Raw genomic sequence first — 25,383 nt, 5'->3', positions numbered from 1 at the left:
TTCCTCATTTCCATCTCTCTTCTGAGTTGTGAGCCTTTTTCTCTTTACTGTATCCTACCCATTAGGCACTTTGAACTACCCCTGCCTTAAGCCCACATTGCCTTAACCACTTTTCTTTCTCCCAGTCTTTCTTCAGTTCATTACCAGCTAGCTCTGCCTTCATCATTACATTGAAGTATTATCTCTTGGTTGTTAAATTTTTTTTTTTTTTTTTGGTCATGCGTTGTGGCTTATGGGATCCTAGACCCCTTATCAGGGATTGAACCCAGGCCCACACAAGAGAAAGCACTGATTCCCAGCCACTGGACCACCAATGGATGCCCTTGGTGGTTGACTGTAATAGAAATTGCTCAATCTTCATCTTCGTTTACTCCTCAAATACTATTAACATTCTTGACCAAAAAGTTACTTGAAATGCTCCTGGTTTTTGTCCTACTATTCAGCTACTTCTTGTCTCCTCTCTGTATTCCTCTTGCCTATAAAACTTTTCCCTAGGGTTCTCTCTTAGAATATGTCCCTTCTCTTGTCATTTAAAAAAAAAAAATTTATTTTTAATTGAAGGGTGATTACAATATTGTATTGGTTTCTGCCATACTTCAACATGGATCAGCCACAGGTATACATATCTCCCCTCTCTCCTGCCTCCCTCCCACCTACTACCCCTTGTCATTTTATATAATTCCTAAGTGATGTACCCTCATGGTTTCAAATACCAGTTATATGCTTATGTGCTGATTACCACCAAAACCTGTGTGTTCAGTCCAAATCATACTACCTTATTGGGTATCTTCTTGTGTTATGTCTCACAGGTCCCTTAAAATCACCATGGTAATTTGGAACAAATCCAAAACTTCTTTTATCATCCCCAGTGCAGTGAGGGTGTTCATATCTACACAGTTGTGCCAGCTGGAAATCTGGGTTTTTGCCTTTGTCCCTTCTCTTATTCTCACTCTCATTCCACATCTGATAAGTCCTGTCACTTCAACCTAATCACCATTGAATCCTGTATCTTTGTTTAATGAATACTGTATCTTTAACAAGCTATCCTTTGCATTTGTATGACAGCTAAAAACAGAGTTGCTGTGGGTCATTGTCTTTTCTTCAAGAAGATGTTTTTCTTATATTTGGTAATGAATTTGGACGGAAAGGTATAGCCTTCTTTACTTCCCTATCCTTTTCAGTGGATTTTCAGAGTGCGTTATATTTAGAAGGCACTGAGCAATTGTGTTGAACTGAAATAAGAGGATTTGAAACTGTTTAAAAAGTAGCTTAATTTAGAAGCTTCTACATGTTTTCCTTAAGTCTGATGAAGAAGAATTAAGAAATGTGTGTTATAATAGTGGAGAATTAGAAATTGAAACAGTCATTATTAAGCTACTTGGGAGGTGGTGAACAAATTAAATAGAATAATGCTGCTTGACATATAGTTCAGTTCATCAGCTGTGTTTAGAGATTATCAGCTTCTAGCTTGATTTCAATGAAATGTTAACAAGATCAGAATGTACCAAATTTAAGTGGTGGAGTTGCTGAAGGACAGAAGAAGAAATTAACTTTTTTATTGCTTATTTTTCATTGTGTTAATCTTTTGGACCATCATCTCTACTTCATAGGAAAAATATTAGTATGCTATAATCAAATATGTGGTATATTCCCACTTTAACAACTAGGTTTTATTCATATTAACAGGTAAATCTTCAGTTAAATTCACATATTTTAATTGGGAGCAAACCATGAATGTTAGAGGTACTTCATAATAACTCAATTACAAGGAAGTAGAAGAAAGGAGAGTGAACGAAGGACGTTCACTCACAGAGCTTTTTATGTGGGCCACCAGATGGCACAGTGGTTCCACATCAGCTGGTTGCACTGAGAAGGGGAGGGATGAGAGAGGGACAGTGTCACCAGCTGTTCAGGGATGGGGTGTTCTTAAGTCGGTTCTTTGTAACCTCAGATGTCTGTTTTCTGTGGTAAAAGCAGGCCAGCAGCTTGTTATTGCATGTTTGAATTTGTTTCTTTTGAAGTTGGCTTTATGCTACTACCAAATGAACCATGTCAGTATCCCTATTGTGATTTTTGTGAGAAGGTTATTAACTTTTTAGATACAAGAATCAAAAATACTAAAAACATTAAAAATTGAACATAAAGCATTACTATGCAGTATGAAGATAAACTTTCGTTGTTTAGTGAACAATGCTAGTGAAATTATACTCTAAAAAATTCATTGATATTCATTAAATGACCAATATAAATAACTTACGACCCAAATAAGGAATACCTTTAATAATATGAGGGACCAAACAAAGGTAAGGAACAGGAGCCCTCATTGCTTTGAAATGAAGAGTTTTGTTTTTCTTAGTTGTTGATAGTTTATTTGAAGTTTTAAGACAGATTTTCTGCACAGTTCATATATTCATTTGAAGAATATATATAGTCCTAGAACCAGAGGAAGTGAACTATAATTGAATTGTAATGTTTTTATTACATACCAATAGCTATGAAATGATTCTTATTTAGTAATGAAAGCTTGGTATAGAGAACCTAGATTAAAATGGAAAATAAAAAATGGTGAATTATGGACTATCTGGGTACTTTAGGGAAATATTTAATTCTGGTTGTGTGACACCTTACTCCTCTTGTGGGTTGATACAGAATGTAATTAAATAAATATTGAGGTTATAAAGCCACAAGAATAGGCAAAGAATAAGGTTTTTAAAACTTTGGATATAATTGTCATGTAACATTACTTTTAGGTATATGGTGATTTTTTTATATGTTGCAAAATGATCACAAGTCTAATTAACATCTATCACTACACAGTTACACTTTTGTTTTCCTTATGATGAGAACTTTTAAGATCTATACTTAGCAACTTTCAAATACACAATATGGTATTATTAATTATAGTCACCATGCTATAAACAACATCCCTGCTGCTGCTGCTAAGTCAACGTCAGTCGTGTCCGACTCTGTGTGACCCCATAGACGGCAGCCCACCAGGCTCCCCTGTCCCTGGGATTCTCCAGGCAAGGACACTGGAGTGGGTTGCCATTTCCCTCTCCAATGCATAAAAGTGAAGAGTGAAAATGAAGTCGCTCAGTCGTGTCTGACTCTTCGCGACCCCATGGACTGTAGCCTACCAGGCTCCTCCATCCATAGGATTTTCCAGGCAAGAGTACCGGAGTGGGGTACCATTGCCTTCTCCGAATAACATCCCTAGGACTTACTTACTTTATAACTGCAAGTTTGTGTCTTTGGATCACCTTCACCCATTTTGTTCACCTGTCACCTCTGGCAGCCACTAATCTCTTCTATGAGTTTTAGGTTTTTTTTGGTGGAGGGGGCATTATTAGATTCCATATATAAGTGAAGAAATAAGTTTTGAGGATGAGAACTATTCAAGACAGCTAAGCTATATGTGAAATATCAAAAACAGACGAGGAACTTTTTTGTGAAATTATTTTGGGACAGAGTCCAGGGACATTGGGACTCCTGTGGCCCCAAAACGCTGTTTGAAGCCTGGGAAAAATTTGAGAGCCAGACTAGAGGAGTATCTCTCTGCCTTTTCAAGTACCAATGTAACTGAAAGAAGTACCTTTGCTGTGACCTAAGGATGGAAATAGGGCAAAAATCGAATAAGTTGAGTTTCAGAGAAGAATCCTTCCTCTAGATACGGGCTTTAGAATATACTGAAATGAGAATTCAAATGGTACTGTCAGTTTTAACATGACAGAGCACATATATAATTATCTTAACTTTGGGTTGGCATTTTAGAAGTTGACAGCCTTTACCTTCTTGAGATTACTGAACTTATAAAACCAAAAGGACTTGAGTAGTTTCATTTAATGTTAGTGAATAAATGGTGTTTTTTGCTAATCTTGGATTGGAAGAAAAATATAGAAAAAAATAATATATTTTTTGAACTGGGGTCAGTTCTTTACTTTCAGATTTGATCTTTATTTCCAAGCACTCTGAAGAAATGAGGTTAGAAAGGCATCCAACACTGAGTTTATTCCCCAGGCATCCTCCTACTTGATCTCCAGTAGTAATAATGCCTAGCTAGACTCTTATAGTCATTTTGTTGTGTGTTTATACGAGAGTGTCTTTATCTTCATCTCTTCATTTGTCATTCAGATCAATCTAAATCTTTGAAAAATTCCGTTCTGTTGGTTGTGTCAGCTCTCTCTTGATTTTACTTTTGATGTCCATGTTTTAAAGGTTGTCAGTTGTCTGATACTTTCCATTTCCTAAATGCTGGTTAGCTGAACTTTTACCAAATAAGTTCTGCAATTCAAGGATAGTAGAGAAAATAAATGTTTAGTATTAGTTGCATTTTATAGTGTAAAGTTAAAACTTCAGAGGAGTTTAAAAGGAATTCTTTTTTTTAATTTATATCTCTTTAATCTCCTTTTACTGGAGGAATTCTTAATGTAAATTACAAAATAAAAAATGAAGCCTGTATGTCAAAAAGATATATCAATGTAGTTGTAGCTTTGATATCTTTTCATAAGTATAGGGAACCTTAAAATATTGGAAAAGAAGTAGTGAGGAGATCTGCATTTTCTATGAACCACAATAACAGAATATATCTATTAAATAGAAAGAGGGGCAGAAGTAAAGGAACTCAGTAGTAGTAAGGCTCAGTCTTGCCAGTGGCAAGATTTGCAGTGAGCACTTTGCCTCATGCCTGTCTGGGATGGGGGAGTGGGAGTAAGGTGTCACAGACATCGAAAATCAGGATCGTCATTTTGGAAGCCCAAAGATTGAGAGACATAATGTGTCCCACCAGAGTGAGGAAGCACTATTCAGCCTAGAGATTTTTTAAAATTTATTTTGGAACCATAAAACTGGGTTGTCTTTGTTTAGTTTTGAATTAGGTTATTAAATGCTTTTATTTATATTTATAGTATATTTGTTTCATATTTATGTAATTTTATACTCATATAATGATTTTATGTTTGAAATACCCAGTAATTTATGGGTGATTACACTTGTTTTGAAGAATTCTGATAAAATATATAGTCCTTTGGATATGAAATATGGAGGATTAAATAAATAGCTCTATTTGTTAACCTATGAATTTTACTTCTGAAGTAAGTTTGAGACATTTATAGAAAAAAGTATGTTTCTACAGCTATTTTTTCAACTGTACAGTTAACTTCCTGGAATTTCTTCTAATTTTCACCGATTTTGGCACTTTCTGATCTTTTTGAAACAGTGACCACATGGAAAATGTGTATGGCTACCTAATGAAGTACACCAACCTCGTCACTGGGTGGCAGTACAGGTAAGTGTGAGTATTCTGTCGCTTTCTCTCCCAAGAGAACAGAAATGGGCATGATGATTTTATAACTGATGTTACATGACTGGGAAGCATGTTAGAGAAAGACTTACCATGTTTTCTATAAGTCTGATGACTTTCTTTTTCTATTTTTAGGGGGTAAGAGGAGTTAACATTGTCCAAATTGCAGCCTCCAAATACGTCAGAAGTTACTGTTACGTCAAGATTAGTATCATTTATCAACTCACCTTGGGCTTCTTATGTGTACTTCCAGTGGTTAGGCTTTTTGGGTGGTTTAGAGACAGCAAAGAGATTTGTGTTAGGTGCCTGTTGAGGATTCTTGCTTCTTTTCATTGTTGAGGATTCTTAAACTCTTCTGGGATCTTGAAAAGTTTAAATGACCAACCTGAGGTCACACAAGCAATCAAGAAGTAGCACAGCCAACTGTCTTAAATACTTTGTGGAATTGATATTTGTGGGGCAGGGGACTAAACTTTTATTCTTTTATTGTGGTAAAATATAACATAAAATGTACCATTGTAAACATTTTTTGGTATGCAGTTCAGTGGTATTAAATACATTCACATTTTTGTGCAACCATCACCTACATTCATCTCAGAACTCTCTGCATCTTCTCAGACTAAAACTGTACCCATTAGACAATAATTTCACATTTTCCTCTCCCCCTGAGTCCTTAGGCAACCACTGTTCTACTCTCTGTCTCTATGAATTTGACTACTCTAGGTACCTTATATAAGTGGAATCATATAATATTTGTCCTTTTGTGATTGGCTTATTTCATTTAGTGTAATGTTCTCAAAGTTCATCCATGTAGTGTGTGTCAGAATTCTCTACCTTTTGAGGGCTGAAAAACAGTCCCTTGTAAGTGTATACCACATTTTGTTTATCCAGTTATCAATCAGTAGACATTTGGGTTGCTTCCATCTTTTGGCTATTGTGAATAATGCTGCTTTGAGTATTGGTGTACACAATATCAGAGTCACTGCTCTCATTCTTGTGTGTGTATACCCAGAAGTGGAATTGCTGAATCACATTGTAATTCTATGTTTAATTTTTGGGGGATATCTCCATACTATTTTCCATAGCAGCTGCACTGTTTTACATTCCCACTAGCAGTGTACAAGGATTCCAGTTTCTCTACATCTTCTCAACAGTTGTTACTTTCTGTTATGTCTATGTGTGTGTGTATAATAACCATCTTAATGGGTATTGAGTGTTATCTCATTGTGGTTTTTTAAAACTATTTTAAAAAGTGATAAAGCTAGAATCTGAACCCAAATAGTTCTGACTCCAAGTTGGTATTTTCATTATAAATACTGCTTCTTATTCACATGTCATTTGGAGATCTCTGATTTTGGTTATGATGGAATAATAAGCTGATTCTGCCTTTCTACCTTAAACAATTAGAAAATGGTACATAGTATATGAAGGAATGTTTTTCAGAATTCAAAAAAGAGTTGAAGCATTGTAATGAACATGTGATTGCTTAAAAGAGAAGGCAGTTTGGGATATGTTTAATTTGAAGTAACAGTACGACTTTCACATAAGAGTGATACGCCAGAAGTTGGAGGTCATATGAGAGGTCAAAGCTGGATATGAAATTATAGAAGACAATCATTCCTGTTAAAGTGAAAAGGGTAGTTCTCTAAGGTTCCCACCCTTTATTTTTTTTAAGAAAGAACAAAGTCAGGGGAGCCTTTTCATTTTGCATTTTCTCACCTCAGTTTTTATGTAATTTTTTGAAGGCTTATACATTTAAATGACATATAAAATATTAAAAAAAATTTTATGTCACTTTGCTTTTAGCACTGTTTTTTGTTCTTTTTAAAAAGGGAAATAGGTTAACTTTTCTCCCCCATTCATTCAACTAATTTCATTCATGTTATATTATTGAGTATTACTGAGAAATTCTCAGAAGTGGAATAGAGTAGGAAAGCTCCAAAGTATCCCCAAGCACATAAGATTAAGTATATGTTAAACATGGCATTTCAAGTTAGTGGTGACTTGAGGCCATGGGAAGAAGGGGCATGTGTTTGTATCCTTGTGTGGGGGAGCATACTAAAAAGATCCATTGGCCACTGGTTGCCCAGGAAGTTAGCTAAGAGATCCAAGCAAAGTTCTAGCATAGGGAAAGGCATGGCTTCTACCCTTGCGATTCTTCTAGCTGTCCTAGAGGCCAGTTTTAGCAGCAAAGAAAGTGTGGGAATGAAGACAGCACATCACCATTTGCCACTGAGAACACAACCTTTTATCCGCTTGTCCCATCAGAGAGGTCTCAGGTTGTCAACTGGTTTACTGCAAGCTCGTTTTCTCTTTCCTGCCAGACTGCCTGGAGGCTTGTGGCACAGCAGCGATATCCTGGGTTCCCAGCATGAATTGCAGATTGAATGATAAAAGAGGAACAGAAAGGTTCAGTTCAGTTCAGTTCAGTTGCTCAGTCGTGTCCGATTCTTTGCGACCCCATGAACCGCAGACGCCAGGCCTCCCTATCCATCACCAACTCTTGGAGTCTACCCAAACTCATGTCCATTGAGTCGGTGATGCCATCCAACCATCTCATCCTCTGTCGTCCCCTTCTCCTGCTACCCTCAATCTTTCCCAACATCAGGGTCTTTTCAAATGAGTCATCTCTTTGCATCAGGTGGCCCAAATACTGGAGTTTCAGCTTTAACATCAGTCCTACCAGTGAATACCCAGGACTGATAGGATGGACTGGTTGGATCTCTTTGCAGTCCAAGGGACTCTCAAGAGTCTTCTCCAACACCACAATTCAAAAGCATCAATTCTTCTGCACTCAGCCCTCTTTATAGTCCAACTCTCACATCCATACATGACTACTGGAAAAACCATAGCCTTGACTAGATGGAGCTTTGTTGACAAAGTAATGGCTCTGCTTTTTAATACGCTGTCTAGGCTGGTCATAACTTTCCTTCCAAGAGTAAGCGTCTTTTAATTTCATGGCTGTAGTCACCATCTGCAGTGATTTTGGAGCCCCCAAAAATAAAGTCTGTCACTGTTTCCCCATCTATTTCCCATGAAGTGATGGGACCGGATGCCATGATCTTCGTTTTCTGAATGTTGAGCTTTAAGCCAACTTTTTCACTCTCCACTTTCACTTTCATCAAGAGGCTTTTTAGTTCCTCTTCACTTTCTGCCATAAGGGTGGTGTCATCTGCATATCTGAGGTTATTGATATTTCTCCCAGCAGTCTTGATTCCAGCTTGTGCTTCATCCAGCCCAGCGTTTCTCATGATGTACTCTGCATATAAGTTAAATAAGCAGGGTGACAATATACAGCCTTGATGTACTCCTTTTCCTATTTGGAACCAGTCTGTCTGTTCCATGTCCAGTTCTAACTGTTGTTTGCTGACATGCATATAGGTTTCTCAAGAGGCAGGTCAGGTGGTCTGGTTTTCCCATCTCTTTAAGAATTTTCCACAGTTTATTGTGATCCACACAGTCAAAGGCTTTGGCATAGTCAATAAAGCAGAAATAGGTGTTTTTCTGGAACGCACTTGCATTTTCAATGGTCCAACGGATGTTGGCAATTTGATCTCTGGTTCCTCTGCCTTTTCTAAAACCAGCTTGAGCATTTGGAAGTTCACGGTTCATTACTGCTGAAGCCTGGCTTGGAGAATTTTGATCATTACTTTACTAGCGTGTGAGATGAGTGCAATTGTGTGGTAGTTTGAGCATTCTTTGGCATTGCCTTTCTTTGGGATTGGAATGAGAACTGACCTTTTCCAGTCCTGTGGCTACTGCTGAGTTTTCCAAATTTGCTGACATATTGAGTGCAGCACTTTCAGAGCATCATCTTTTAGGATTTGAAATAGCTCAACTGGAATTCCATCACCTCCACTAGCTTTGTTCACAGTGATGCTTCCTAAGGGCCACTTGACTTCGCATTCCAGGATGTCTGGCTCTAGGTGAGTGATCACACCGTCATGATTATCTGGGTCGTGAAGATCTTTTTTATACAGTTCTGTGTATTCTTGCCACCTCTTCTTAATATCTTCTGCTTCTGTTAGGTCCATACCATTTCTGTCCTTTATTGCACCCATCTTTGCCTGAAATGTTCCCTTGGTATCTGATTTTCTCAAAGAGATCTCTAGTCTTTCCCATTCTGTTGTTTTCCTCTATTCCTTTGCATTGATCACTGAGGAAGGCTTTCTTATCTCTTCTTGCTATTCTTTGGAACTCTGCCTTCAAATGGGTGTATCTTTCCTTTTCTCCTTTGTTTTTCATTTCTCTTCTTTTCACAGCTATTTGTAAGGCCTCCTCAGACAGCCATTTTGCTTTTTTGCATTTCTTTTTCTTAGGGATGGTTTTGATCCCTGTCTCTTGTACAATGTCACGAACCTCCATTCACAGTTCATCAGGCACTCTGTCTATCAGATCTAGTCCCTTAAATCTATTTCTCACTTCTACTGTATAATCATAAGGGATTTGATTTAGGTCATACCTGAATGGTCTAGTGGTTTTCTCTACTTTTTTCAATTTAAGTCTCAATTCGGCAATAAGGAGTTCATGATCTGAGCCACAGTCAGCTCCTTGTCTTGTTTTTGCTGACTGTATAGAGCTTCTCCATCTTTGGCTGCAAAGAATATAATCAATCTGATTTTGCTGTTGATGATCACCAAATTATCATCATCTGGTGATGTCCATGTGTAGAGTGTTCTCTTGTGTTGTTGGAAGAGGGTGTTTGCTATGACCGGTGCGTTCTCTTGGCAAAACTCTATTAGCCTTTGCCCTGCTTCATTCTGTACTCCAAGGCCAAATTTTCCTATTACTCCAGGTATTTCTTGACTTCCTACTTTTGCATTTCAGTCCCCTATCATGAAACGACATCTTTTTTACGTGTTCTAAAAGTTTTTATAGTCTTCATAGAACCTTTCAACTTCAGCTTCTTCAGCATTACTGGTCGGGGTATGGACTTGGATTACCATGATATTGAATGGTTTGCCTTGGAAATGAACAGAGATCATTCTGTCGTTTTTGAGAGTGCATCCAAGTACTGCATTTTGGACTTTTTTGTTGACTATGAGGGCTACTCCTTTTCTCTAAGGGATTCCTGCCCACAATAATAGGTATAATGGTCATCTGAGTTAAATTCACCCATTCTAGTCCTTAATCGCTGATTTCTAGAATGTTGACGTTCACACTTGCCATCTCCTGTTTGACCACTTCCAATTTGCCTTGATCCATGAACCTCACATTCCAGGTTCCTATGCAATATTGCTCTTACAGCATCGGATCTTGCTTCTATCACCAGTCACATCCACAGCTGGGTGTTGTTTTTGCTTTGGCTCCATCCCTTCATTCTTTCTGGAGTTATTTCTCCACTGATCTCCAGTAGCATATTGGGCACCTACAAAAAGGTTAAGACCATGTTAAAGGAACTTAGGCTTAGAGCTCAGTTCTTTTGGTAGACTTAGCCACTTGGTCCCTGAAGTGTGGATAAAGCTTAAGTAACAAAAGCACTGTACCTGTGCCAGGTATTCAAGGTGGTCTCCTGGCAATCTATTTCTGTTTGACTAAGAGCAACTGAGAGAAGCTTGGAGAAATCCAGCATGAGCATACTCTGTAAATAATAAACTGCTTGTTTTGGAATGTGGTACCCTAAGAAACAGCAAGACCCTCTCTTGAATGTACTTCCTTTCACTTTGAATTAGCATTCATGAAGAGGAGATCTCTTCCTACTCAGAAGTTCTGTACATGGTCAGCACTGAAGCCTAGGATGGTCAGCACAAAGCATATGCGTGTCTTTCCATCCAAAATCTTCCCTGAAGTTGGCTATTGCTATCATAAGACATACTTCCAAGTCAGAATATTTTTTAAAGTTCCATTCCAAAATACTTCATTTTAAGTTGTCAGCTATTCTGAGGATTAGTCATTTTCTCAAACTTGCAGTCTTTATTATTTTGAAATTGCACAAAATAAATAATTATTTAATTTTTCTTTTTAACAATGTGGTGACTTTTCAGCATATAAAGAAAGATGCTGAATCTTAAGCCTTTTTTTCTATGTTTCTTTAGCTCCTAGGTTAGACCAGCTTGCTAAGAATACTATAATCAAGAGTCTAGTCGTCTTCTGGGCAAAATAGCTTTCAGTTTCCTTGCTATGTGAATTGTCTCTCCATCTCCAATCTGCACATCTTATACATCTCCAGAGAAAGGGTGAAGGAAGAACATTTGGGTTAATTCGTGTATAATGAAAGACAGCATACAATGCGTTATTGGTGCCACTGGGTCCATAGCATCATCTTGGTATTAGGTAATCAGTTTTTGACTCAATTCTATCATGTTACCAGTTCCTCCTCAGTATTACTTTTGTATATCTAGGTGAGTGCTTCCCATGTTGTAGATTTGTGGTAATGCTTTTGGGATAAGAAATACATGTTCCCAGTAACTTGAGATTTCCAACATTGTTCTCTAAATTTTCTTTGAATTGACTTCTTAGAAGAGACCAGTCTTCTTTCTTTCTTTGGAATAATTGGGCTTATTGCTTAGACTAGGAGAAAGAGATTTCTTTCCTTATTTCCTTCATTCATTCCTTTCCTTATTTCTTGTTTGTCTGTTTGTTCAGATTTGTCTGAACCACCAGGGAAGCCCCGTTAAAAGTCACAAGCATGCTAAAGATGAATGAGAAAAACAATAGTCTTGCTTTTCCAGCTCCCTTTTCAGGTAGCTGCTTTCAACTTCTCTTATTTGCTTCTCATTATTTCTTTTTCTTTCCCTTAATAAAAGGCCAATTGCATTCTCTCCCAGTTTGGTATGATTGATATAGTTGCCACGTTGCTTAAGATAGTATCTTCTAGGAACTTGAACTGGATCAAATTGTCTGGATGTATTACAGAATGCATTAACATGTAGAATACCAAATTGCTGTAAACCCAAACATTAATTTTTTGGAATAGAGACTTTTTAGATTTTTTTCCTAAAGAAAAGAACTATTGTACTACTTAAATTGGAATCCAAATTAATATATTTCCCAAAGTAGTTAATCTAAAACCAAATCAGAACATCAAATTCTTTTCCAGCGTGTTTCATTATATCATCATTTAGTTTCAAGTTCCTTATGGTTCTGCATCTCTAGTTGCAGCCTTTTCATTTTAAAACAGGATAAGTAATCTTTAGTTGTGACCTATTTAATAATGTGTTCACAAAGTCTTGCTACTTTGGCATTATTCATATTGTTTATTTCACTGGTTAAATCTTAAATCATATTCATTTCTTACCTAGCATTTGTTAATCCCAGAGCTCATGCTTTGATTTGTTCCCAGTGAATTTTAAATAAAAACTCTCCCTACCATTTGTCTTTGGGAACTTACCCTGTTAATGAATTCTGGAGAGAAATCTTCCTCTGAAGGATACTGTATTTTTGTTTCCTTTCTGCATTGTCTTGTATTCCCTATTAAATGCCTCTTTCACAGCTGAAGATTTTATATCTTTTATTAAACTCATTCAATTCTTCAGTAACATTTACTACTAGGAAATTCAGTCTAGTGTTTCTAAGTACTTCTTGAGATGCTTTTGAATTTTATTTTTTTAATAGCAAAAACTCAAAAGTATGTGATTAAAATTTGGATTGCTCTAGTTTGACTAGGGGAAATATTTTAAAAGTATGACCTTTTTTAAAATTATTGCAGGTTTTTTGTTCTAAACAATGAAGCTGGGCTGTTGGAGTATTTTGTGAATGAACAGTCTAGAAATCAAAAACCCAGAGGTACTTTGCAGCTTGCAGGAGCTGTAATATCACCCAGTGATGAGGACTCTCACACCTTCACTGTAAATGCTGCCAGTGGGGAACAATATAAACTCAGAGGTATGGCTGAAATATGAGAATTAATAGTGTGATTTTCTTCTTCCTTGAGAAGTTGATATACTTCCCTCCTTTCATTTAGGTTTTGGAAATAGAAATTACTATCATTGATACAGAAACAGTATTCTACACCTTGTAATTGTTTTAAGGGTTTATGAGATCTGTTTTAATTAATGACTTTTAAGTTGCACAGTGAGTAAGTCTGTTTAAAATTGACCCCTCTAAGAAATTTGTATAGATGAAATACTGAGAAATCTAAAAACATAGACTTGTTAAAAATGTTTTGTCTTCCACAGATTTGTATTTTATTTCCTTTCTTAATTTAGTTGATATGTTCTCTTCGTGTTTTTTAATGATTAATGTACATAACTGGGATTTATGAAAATGCTTGTATTCAGGTGTAACATCTGTTTAGATAAATATAATTTGTATAGAGGTTTCTATTTTTAATTAATACACATAAAGTATGATGTTAATCCTAATTGATCATGCTAGAGATCTGAAAGAATATATTGAGTACACACCAAATGCTTAATAAAGGATATTTATTTGAAGAAGAGCATATCTTTAAGCGAAAGTTAAGACATGTCAAGTTCCATCTACCCACCGAGCTATATGTCATTTATCCTCCCTAGGAAATATCCACATCCAGCTATGGTGTTACCTAACAAGGTTGATGCTTTGGCCTTTTTCCTACCTCACTCTGGTCAGGGAGAGTGGGAACATGCCCTGATTTTCAGTGATCCATTCTTCATGCTATAACAATTAATTGTATTCTAAAAATAAATGAAAAAGTAAATAACTTGTAGATACTTTTTATCAGCCACAGATGCTAAAGAGCGACAACATTGGGTTAGCAGACTTCAGATATGTACACAACACCACACTGAAGCTATTGGCAAGGTATGTGGATTCATGTATGATATTAATGCACGGAAATGGGGAAAGATCTTTTTAACTTTATTTTTTTGCATTTTAAAATTGAGATTCACATACCATAAAATTGATCCTTTTAAAGTGTACAATTTCATGGGTTTTATTAATATATTCATAAGATTATATAGTTGTTGCAACTATCTAATTCCTGAACATTTTCATCACCTTCCAAAAAACCCGTATCTGTTTAACAGTCACTCCCTATTTGAATCTCTTTTCCCAGTCCCCTGGCAAAAACTAACCTATAATTTCTGTTTCAATAGATTTGTCTATTCTGGGCATTTGATATAAATGGAATCATGCAGTATGTGGTGTTTGTTTGTTTGTTTTTGTCTGGCTTCTTACGATAAGCATAATGTTTTAAAGGTTCATCCATGTCATTGCATGGATCATACTTCATTCCTTTTTAAGACTGAATAATCGTCTTTTATGGATATACCACATTATGTTTATCCATGCATCAGCTGATAGGCATGTGGATTGTTTACATGTTGTGGCTGTTATGAATAATACTTCTATGAACATTTGTGTTCAAATCTTTGTATGAACATATGATTTCAGTTTTCTAGGTTATTCCTAGGAGTGAAATTACTGGGTTATATGGTAGTTGTCTGTTTAACTATTGAGGAGCTGCCAAACTGTTTTTGAAATTGGCCAAATTATTTCCCATTCTCACCAGCAATACACGAAGGTTCCAGTTTCTCCACATTATTACTGATACTGTTACTGTCCTTTTTTAACAATTATTATGGCCATCCTCATGGTTATGAAGTAGAATTTTGTTGTGGTTTTAATTTCATTTCTCTAATGGCTAATAAGGTTGAGCGTCTTTTCATGTGTTTATAGATAATTTCTGTATCTCATTTGAAGTGTTTTCTTTTTTAAAATGAGGAGGGTCTTAGTACTTGAAATCTGAGGTTAGAAATGTCTAAAAATTAATATGTGGGAAGCAGAGTTAAAGGATTTCCATACCTTTTTGTTTTCTTTTTAGTGTTCCTTCCCCATAGCTAAGTTTTTTAAAATTGTGATTTAGGCCTGCAATCTTTAAGAAATCCAGCAAAAAACTTTATTCTTGCTGCAAGATTCTAATCTTTGGCCGTGACCAGAAAGTGCTAGTTTGTTTCAAAGATACTTGAATGTTACACTAGAAAAATTATTATATTGAATATTGATGAATGTATTTTTTGCTTCAATCATGATGTTTAAATATCTGAAATTAGAAATTTCTTGTTATTTTAATATATGTCTAATGTAAAAAAAGAATTCTTGACAGCACACACCTGGAATTAATTTTCTGAATAAATTACCAGTTTACTATGGGATGTGTGAAATTCTTAAACTTTGAAGGTTTTAAATTTTTCCATCTTCAGAACTATTCTTGTAGTTAATTCTGAGGTTAACCTTATTTTTAAAACTGTTTGTGTGTAAGCCTCCAGTATATTATAGGTTGAGAGTTTACCTAAATTTTAAAAAAGGAATTATTTTCTTTGTCTAATAGAATAATCCTCCTCTGAAGTCACGGAGCTTCTCACTTGCATCTAGTGGTAATTCTCCTATATCCCAGAGGAGACCAAGTCAAAATACCATTTCCTTTTTTAATGTTGGACATTCCAGACTACAATCAGTGAGCAAAAGAGCTAACTTACCTCCAGACCATCTTGTGGAAGTCAGAGAAGTAAGTATGAATTGAAATCAAGTTAAAATGCATAAAATAATATTACCAGCTTGATTTTGTCACAAAAAAATTTTTAATCCTGTTTGTGTCTTCTGGGGGCCTCAATGTTTAGGTCATAACAATTCCCTGATTTTTTAGGTGTCCTAAGTTTCCGCAAGTCTGTCAGCTAGGTTCTGTGTACGCTATCATATTTTAAAAATCTGTATCTTTTATTTCTCAAGAGAAAGTATAGACTCCTTTAATGTAAAATTTATGATAAAAGGATTATTAAGCCTAGTGGAAAGACTGTGTGATCAAACAAGTGACCTTTTTTTTTTTTTTAACTGATACATGTAAATAGAGAATTTCAAACATACAAAGATAGAATAGTTAAATCCTTGATGTTCCCTTATCTCACCATTTTCCTTATTCTCTTTGAAACTAAGTACCAAATAATTCTAGTTAATAAAGAATGCAGGAGAGGGAAATGGCAACCCACTCCAGTATTCTTGCCTGGAAAAGTCCATGGACAGAGGAGCCTGGCGGGCTGCAGTCCATGGAGTTACATGACTGAGCATGTGTGTATAAGGGTGGAGGATGATGGGTTGGTAGCAATAAACTGGTAGAACTAAAAAAATAAAATAAAAATAAAGAATGCAGTTAGGTTCTTAATAATCCAGGTGTTGTTTACTGAGTTAATTTTGATAGAGCCCATAGATACCTATGTAGTGGATTGTGGATTATAAATCACACCCAAATGATTTAAGGCAGGAAGCTGGGGAGAATGTTCCCTCTATCAGGTTATTTTAGGTTGTATTTGTAGGTGAAGAAATTGAGATTTGAGTGAAATTATACATTCCTGGGAAAGATATCCTTGAAGATATGTATTGTCAGTACCTATATCAAGGAGTTCGTGATATCAGTATGTTACTGGTAATGTTCACCTTGATCTCGTGGTTAAGGTAGCTTCTGCTTGATTAAAGTAGCTTTCCTCCACTGTAAAGTTGCTGTCTTTTTCTCTGTAGTTAATAAAATATCTGGGGAGCTTCTTTGAGACTATGTATTTCCTTTTTCTTTTCAAAGACATTGAGAGAACTTTTGTTACTATACTGACCATGGTTCCCGGTGGGTGTTCTCAAGCTTTTTGTGGCCTTGGTATCTGTTTCACTCTTAAAAATTATTGAGGACCTGAAAGAATTTTTGCTTTATATAGGTTAAACTTACCAATATTTACCTTATTAGAAATTGAAACAGGTATTTAAAAAATGCTTGTTTTTAAAATTTACCTTTCAATTTTATGTTTTATTATTTTAAAATAAAATTAATAAATTCATACATATTAACATAGATAACATATTTTTATGTCAAACAGCTATTTTCCCCCCCAAATAAACAAAATAATTGCACTCAATGCAATTATTGCAAACTCAATTTACTGCAAATGTGTAGTTTTAGTTGAACTATATGAACTATATGAAAAAAACCTTTGTGGTTGGGGAAAAAAGAGAAATGTTTTAAAATAGTTTTTTAAGGTAAATGTGACTGTTCTTTGATACTCCAGTAAAAGTGGACAGTGACAGTTTCTTAAGTGTTAGATGCAGTGTGGAATCTAATATGTATCAGTGGACTTTTCAGATTCTGTTTCATGACAGTACACTGGTTTGCCTTGCACATTGAGTGGATGTTTAACTTATGCACGATTTTGTAACACTGCATTAGTCATTTGGAAAATGTTAGTTTGGAGTTAGGCAGCCCTTACAGATACTGGTATACAATATCAAAAATTCACAATCATTAACATCCGTACCAACTTCATCAGAAAAGGCTTTCAATATTGGGAAACTGCAAAGCTTATGGTGACTGATACAGGTTTTCCAAAATTGTAATTTCATTTTAAAGCTCATATTTTATCAGTTCAGTTCAGTCACTCATTCTTGTCCAACTCTTTGTGACCCCATGAATCACAGCACGCCAGGCCTCCCTGTCCATCACCAACTCCCGGAGTTCACTCAGACTCATGTCCGTCAAGTCACTGATGCCATCCAGCCATCTCATCCTCTCTTGTCCCCTTCTCTTCCTGCCCCCAATCCTTCCCAGCATCAGAGTCTTTTCCAATGAGTCAGTTCTTTGCATGAGGTGGCCAAAGTACTGGAGTTTCAGCTTTAGCATCATTCCTTCCAAAGAGATCCCAGGGCTGATCTCCTTCAGAATGGACTGGTTGGATCTCTTTGCAGTCCAAGGGACTCTCAAGAGTCTTCTCCAACACCACAGTTCAAAAGCGTCAGTTCTTCGGTGCTCAGCCTTCTTCACAGTCCAACTCTCACATCCATACTTGACCACTGGAAAAACCATAGCCTTGACTAGACGGACCTTTGTTGGCAAAGTAATGTCTCTGCTTTTCAATATCCTATCTAGGTTGGTCATAACTTTTCTTCCAAGGAGTAAGCATCTTTTAATTTCATGGCTGCAGTCACCATCTGCAGTGATTTTGAAGCCCAGAAAAATAAAGTCTGACACTGTTTCCACTGTTTCCCCATCTATTTCCCATGAAGTGATGGGACCAGATGCCATGATCTTAGTTTTCTGAATGTTGAGCTTTAAGCCAACTTTTTCACTCTCCACTTTCACTTTCATCAAGAGGCTTTTTAGTTCCTCTTCACTTTCTGCCATAAGGGTGGTGTCATCTGCATATCTGAGGTTATTGATATTTCTCCCGGCAATCTTGATTCCAGTTTGTGCTTCTTCCAGCCCAGCATTTCTCATGATGTACTCTGCATATAAGTTAAATAAGCAGGGTGACAATATACAGCCTTGATGTACTCCTTTTCCTATTTGGAAGCAGTCTGTTTGTTCCATGTCCAGTTCTAACTGTTGCTTCCTGACCTGCATATAGGTTTCTCAAGAGGCAGGTCAGGTGGTCTGGTATTCCCATCTCTTTCAGAATTTTCCACAGTTGATTGTGATCCACACAGTCAAAGGATTTGTCATAGTCAATAAAGCAGAAATAGATGTTTTTCTGGAACTCTCTTGCTTTTTCCATGATCCAGCGGATGTTGGCAATTTGATCTCTGGTTCCTCTGCCTTTTCTAAAACCAGCTTGAACATGAGGAAGTTCTCGGTTCACGTATTGCTGAAGCCTGGCTTGGAGAATTTTGAGCATTACTTTACTAGCGCGTGAGATGAGTGCAATTGTACGGTAGTTTGAGCATTCTTTGGCATTGCCTTTCTTTGGGATTGGAATGAAAACTGACCTTTTCCAGTCCTGTGGCCACTGCTGAGTTTTCCAAATTTGCTGGCATATTGAGTGCAGCACTTTCAGAGCATCATCTTTCAGGATTTGGAATAGCTCAACTGGAATTCCATCACCTCCACTAGCTTTGTTCTTAGTGATGCTTTCTAAGGCCCACTTGACTTCACATTCCAGGATGTCTGGCTATAGGTGAGTGATCACACCATCGTGATTATCTGGGTCGTGAAGATCTTTTTTGTACAGTTCTTCTGTGTATTCTTGCCACCTCTTCTTAATATCTTCTGCTTCTGTTAGGTCCATACCATTTCTGTCTTTTATCGAGCCCATCTTTGCATGAAATGTTCCCTTGGTATCTCTAATTTTCTTGAAGAGATCTCTAGTCTTTCCCATTCTGTTGTTTTCCTCTATTTCTTTGCATTGATCACTGAGGAAGGCTTTCTCATCTCTTCTTGCTATTCTTTGAAACTCTGCATTCAGATGTTTATATCTTTCCTTTTCTCCTTTGCTTTTCATTTCTCTTCTTTTTACAGCTATTTGTAAGGCCTCCCCAGACAGCCATTTTGCTTTTTTGCATTTCTTTTCCATGGGGATGGTCTTGATCCCTGTCTCCTGTACATTGTCACGAACCTCCGTCCATAGTTCATCAGGCACTCTATCAGATCTGCTGCTAAGTCACTTCAGTCGTGTCCAACTCTGTGCGACCCCATAGACGGCAGCCCACCAGGCTCCCCCGTCCCTGGGATCCTCCAGGCAAGAACACTGGAGTGGGTTGCCATTTCCTTCTCCAATGCATGAAAGTGAAAAGTGAAAGTGAAGTCGCTCAGTCGTGCCCGACTCTTAGCGACCCCATGGACTGCAGCCCACCAGGCTCCTCCATCCATGGGATTTTCCAGGCAAGAGTACTGGAGTGGGGTGCCATTTCCTTCTCCTCTATCAGATCTAGTCCCTTAAATTTATTTCTCATTTCCACTGTATAATCATAAGGGATTTGATTTAGGTCATACCTGAATGGTCTAGTGGTTTTCCCTACTTTCTTCAATATAAGTCTGAATTTGGCAATAGGGAGTTCATGATCTGAGCCACAGTCAGCTCCCGGTCTTGTTTTTGCTGACTGTGTAGATCTCCATCTTTGGCTGCAAAGAATATAATCAATCTGATTTCAGTGTTGACCATCTGGTGACGTCCATGTGTAGAGTGTTCTCTTGTGTTGTTGGAAGAGGGTGTTTGCTATGACCAGTGCATTTTCCTGGCAAAACTCTTATTAGTCTTTGCCCTGCTTCATTCCATATTCCAAGGCCAAATTTGCCTGTTACTCCAGGTATGTCTCTACTTCCTACTTTTGCATTGCAGTCCCCTATAATGAAAAGGACATCTTTTTTGGTTGTTCGTTATAAAAGGTCTTGGAGGTCTTCATAGAACTGTTCAACTTCAGCTTCTTCAGCATTACTGGTCGGGGCATATACTTGGATTGCCATGATATTGAATAGTTTGTCTTGGAAACGAACAGAGATCATTCTGTCGTTTTTGAGATTGCATCCAAGTACTGCATTTCGGACTCTCTTGTTGACCATGATAGCTACTCCATTTTTCTAAGGGATTCCTGCCCGCAGTAGTAGATATAATGGTCATCTGAGTTAAATTCCCCATTCCAGTCCATTTTAGTTCGCTGATTCCTAGAATATTTTATAATTGGCAACAAATGCTGTCAGTTGTTTTTCTTGAAGTGACAAATCATCTTGTTTAATTTTGAAAGGATGTCTACCACATACTCCCAAGCCTGAAGAGCTATAGTTATTAGCAATCATTCTGTCAGGGAAAAACAACACTCTTGTGCTTCTCCTCTATGCTACTATAACACCCCATACTTCTGTATCCAGTCACCAAATGTGTGGGGGTTTCCTTCACACTAGGTAATTCTCTGATTCTTGGCAGATTCCAGCTAGGTGTTCTACAATTTAGTTCAGTTCTGACACCATTTAGCTGAGATAGTATCAGATCCCACAAAACTGCCCTCATTTCAGATGCCCTTCCCAAGTCCAGGTTGTCACCTGTGTTTCTGAACAACCAATATAATCACGTTCTTTCATGTCAGGTGGTGATCTGTGAAAATAAACTGCTTGTTCAACCTGTAACTCAGTCTCGCAAGTGCTTTTCCTTGGGCAACCACAGTGCTTTGGTATGCAACAGTATTGTACATTTTTTTTTTTTATGTACGATAGAAGTGTGCTTCTCATTTTTCATATAGACAATTTTAAATATGTGTACTCAAGAGTGGATAAAGTAAAACTAATAATTTTTACTGATTTTTCAGAAATATTCTTAACAAAATTGGCTGTCTTTTCCCCAGCCCCCAATGCTTACATGGGGGTGAAGTGCATGGCAGTGAAGAATACAATCGTGACACTGTTGTATCAACTGCCATGATTCTAAGACACCAACAGTTTTACCTACCATTGCTTTTGCACCATCTGTGCAAATGCCACCAAGTGAAGAAGGCAAATTAATTTCCTAGAATTATTGTGAAAATAATCTTGACTCCATAGACCCCCTGAAAAGAGCCCCATAAGAATCTGGAGAGCACTGTTTGAGAATTGCTATTCTATAGTGATCTAGCTCCAGTTGGTTATAATGCAAAGATATAATTCAAAGTGAGTTTGAAAGGAGTATTTTAATCAAAGTCCATGAGTAAGTCCAGCAATAAATGAAGTAACAGTTGGCAAAAGCAACTGACTGTTGAAAATCGAGTCATATTGTGGCTCTGTGGATTTATTACTGAAGTGTTAAAGTGATCTATTTTAGTATTTACTAATTACAATAAATTACTAATTTACAATCCATCAATCACTCTATTAATCAGTGCATGCTTCTTGCAGGTTACTATGCTCTGCCTTGGGAGAAGCTAACATCACCAGTCTAGTAAGGGAGACACATTTAAAATACAAGCGATAAAATCATGATTCTCATCTGATTTTCAGACAAACTATATGCCACATAAGTGATGTTCATTATCATCGTATTTGTCATACCTAGCTGCAAAACACAGATTAAGCAAGTTTTCAGCTTTCATGATGGTTTTTCATTCTTAAGGAACTGGTTTTACTATTGTCAGGAACACTCACTAAAACAGCTTCACAGAATCAGTTCTATTTCATTGTAAACATATGGTCAGCCCATTTGTTTGCTTTGGAAAGAACCATAACCAAATTTTATTCTTTGGCAGGAGGAAGGGGGCATGCCATGCAGCTTCTGGGATCCAACTGGTACCCCTTGCAGTGGAAGCACAGAGTCCTAATCAATGGACCACCAGGGAATTTTCAGATTTTAACATTTGCACTCTAATGATAATTTAAATTTTATTTTTTCCAGTTAAGAGCATCACTTTCTTAAGCCTCTTCACTTTTTTATTTTAATTTTTTTTTTATAATTTGTTTATTTTATTTTTTGGTTGTGCAGGGTCTTCATTGCTGCCTGCATGCTTTCTCTAATTGTGAAGATGGGGATTCCTCTCTAGCTGTGGTGTGGGAGCTTCTCATTGTGGAAGCTTTTCTTGTTGTAAAGCATGGGCTTCAGTAGTTACAGCATGCAGGCTTAGTGGCTTGAGGGCCCTAGAGCTCAGACTCAGTAGTTGTTCGAGGCTTAGTTGCTCTGCAGTATGTGGAATCTTTTCCAGACCAGCGATTGAACCCATGTCTCCCGCATTGGCCGGCTGATTCTTAACCACTGGACCACTAGGGAAGTCCTTAGGCCTCTTCACTTACAATATCCAAACTAGCAAGTGGCTTTTTTGGGCCATTTGTATAAAGAAACACTTTTCTTCTTTAATGTTATATTGTGAGAGCTGATTATTCATATTGTCGATATCCTGCTTATGATTTTTTCCTTTATTAAACTTTTATTGGCTTATAACATAATATAGGAAAGTATGCATAATCTTTTTTTCCTTTGTGTTCTCTGAAGAGTGTATTCAAGTGAATAGGTGTTTTTTTTTAATTTGAATGTCCAGTTTTTCAAATGTTTTTCTTGTTGTAAGAATAAGAAGTTGTATTCTCTTGAGTTCAAAGAAGAAAGTGAAAAATAGTCTCTTGTTTGGCTCTAGATTGAATCTCTTAGGAAGTAATGTGGAGCCTGTTTAACCAACTCACTTCAGTCATTAGCAACTCTGTTTCACTGTGCTTCCTTCTGAATGTTAGACAGTCCCTAAAGACCATACTTCCTCCACGCTATTACTTTTGTTGTAAAGTCAACCCATCCTTGAATGTTGTATGTCCCCAAGAAGTTTACGTAAGATTAGCTATTTGATTTGTTCTGGAAGGACAGTTTTCCCTTGTCTGGAAAGTAATAAATTCATCTTGGTTCAGATATACTTGAGTAGTAATTTTTTCCCTCAACATTACTAGCACTTGTGACTTGTTTAAAAAATCTGACAAGTATAAAACTTAGTATTTGCTTATAGCATTGTTAGAAACAGAGGAGAAGAGCAATTATAGTTAGGAAACCTAGACCAGTGGGAGATGCAAAAGAGGCATAATATAAATCCCATTTATATATAATCCCATAATATATAATCCCATTTCTAATTTCATGCCAAGAAGTTCTTGTAAAATGAAGAAATAGGGTAAGTATATAATTTGGCCTTCAAGCTGTAACAGGTTTAGACATAATTACAGCAGGACTCTAAGCATGAATGGGGATTGTCCCTGGATATGTGGGGCTTATGTATCAACTAATTGTAGAATTTTGTCTATAATTTCTTATCTGGCTTTCTGTTCTGTTTAATTAATCATGGAAGTTCTTTTCATTAGACCAGTGGTAAACCTAATGGATCTGTTTGGCCCCCTTCCCTTGGTCTCCATCCCAGTTCTTAATTAACCTTCTCAGCATGTATCCTTGTATAAAAGAACCTGATACACAATGTGCATCTTGTAATTTTAACGTAACTACCTCCTGGATCAAAAAATTAAATATTACCAGTACCCTAGAGGACCCTCTCATGCCTCTTCATCATTATACTGTCTTCACTATCCTGACTTCTAATGTGTAGAGGTTTCCTCACCTATAAACCATAGATTTATTTTGCCTGTGTCTGAAATTTCTGAACTGAATCGAGTAGTATGTGTTTCTCTGGGTATGGCTTCTTTTTAGTCAGCATATGTTGGAGATTTACTTATGTGTTATCATTTTTTGAGTAGCACTATTAAATGCTTATTGAGAATAGCCAAACAAATTTAAAATAGATTTCTAGGCTGAATATATCCTAAAAATGACAATTGTATGTTACATGTTATACAAAATATGGTAATTAAAGTGGCAACTGTATGCTATACAGAGATCATGAGTGAGACACATGGAACTGTTATTTTCCATAGATGATGTCTCATGCTGAAGGACAACAAAGAGACTTAATTAGAGGAATTGAATGCCTTCCTGCTTCTGGCCATCTTAGTTCCCTGGACCAGGATCTGTTAATGCTCAAGGCTACTTCCATGGCAACTATGAACTGCTTAAATGACTGCTTTCATATTCTCCAGTTACAGCATGCATCACATCAGAAGGGCTCATTGCCTTCAGGTAAGTTATTGCTTAAAGGTAGGACTGAACATTGCAGGTCAAAACATGGAAATAGTAACTGCATTCTTTGTAATTCTGCTCCAGAAAATCTTAATCAAAGCAAGACAAACAGAAAACCAGCTAGCTTCTTGGTTTTTATTATCATACTAATGTTATGCAAAATCTCTTTTACTGTGTCCTTTTTCAAATCTAAAACCATTTTAGGTCTCATATAATTAAATATTCATTTAGAGACCTCAAATTAAACTTGTCAAAAACTGAATTAAAAATTTACATCTTCTGTATTTCTATTGAAGTTGATGGCATTACTCTATCCAATCAATCAAAGTAGAAACATTAGAATCATTCCTTGGTTGCTTTAGTCCACTATTCACTATTTCCCTGTTGACATACATATATATAAAAGTCTATCAGTCACCTTTCAGTTTGAAAAATAAAGATATACATCTAGTATTTGAGAGCACCTATTTGTTGAAATTAATTTACTGGGGAAAACAGCGTTATTGCATTATTTGTTATTGCATAACAAAAAATGAATTTTTCTATTAAATGAGATTAATAAACTCATTTAAAAATTGAGATATAACTGACATATAGTGCATATAAAATGACATTATATATAATTGACATGCGAGTTTAAAGTGTTGATTTAACACATTTATATATTTATATGCCACCAGAGTGTTAGCTAATGTCCCAATCATATCACATAATTGTCATTTCTTTTTTTCTCTGCCCCTTCTTGGCCTGCCCTCCCCCCACCCCCAACACATACACACACACACACATACAGACACACAGAGCTTGTGGAGTCTTAGTTTCCTCGGCCTTGGCAGTGAAAGTGCCAAGTCCTAA

General features: G+C 36.7%; 1 protein-coding gene across 1 annotated transcript in view; it reads left to right on the top strand.

The window, feature by feature from the left end:
* OSBPL11 (oxysterol binding protein like 11) overlaps positions 1–25,383 on the top strand; it is a 92,397-nt gene that overhangs the window by 22,898 nt on the left and 44,116 nt on the right. Inside the window, exons 2-6 of the mRNA XM_005904485.2 lie at positions 5,216–5,284; positions 12,948–13,123; positions 13,944–14,023; positions 15,555–15,731; positions 24,327–24,528. Coding sequence (XP_005904547.1) covers positions 5,216–5,284; positions 12,948–13,123; positions 13,944–14,023; positions 15,555–15,731; positions 24,327–24,528 — 704 coding nt within the window. The remainder of the gene's footprint in view (positions 1–5,215; positions 5,285–12,947; positions 13,124–13,943; positions 14,024–15,554; positions 15,732–24,326; positions 24,529–25,383) is intronic.

This window comes from Bos mutus, chromosome 1, assembly GCF_027580195.1.
Source record: "Bos mutus isolate GX-2022 chromosome 1, NWIPB_WYAK_1.1, whole genome shotgun sequence".
In the NCBI taxonomy this organism is placed as follows: domain Eukaryota; kingdom Metazoa; phylum Chordata; class Mammalia; order Artiodactyla; family Bovidae; genus Bos; species Bos mutus.
The sequence above is the reverse complement of the archived record's forward strand: the minus strand, read 5'-3'. Positions and strand labels throughout refer to the sequence as shown.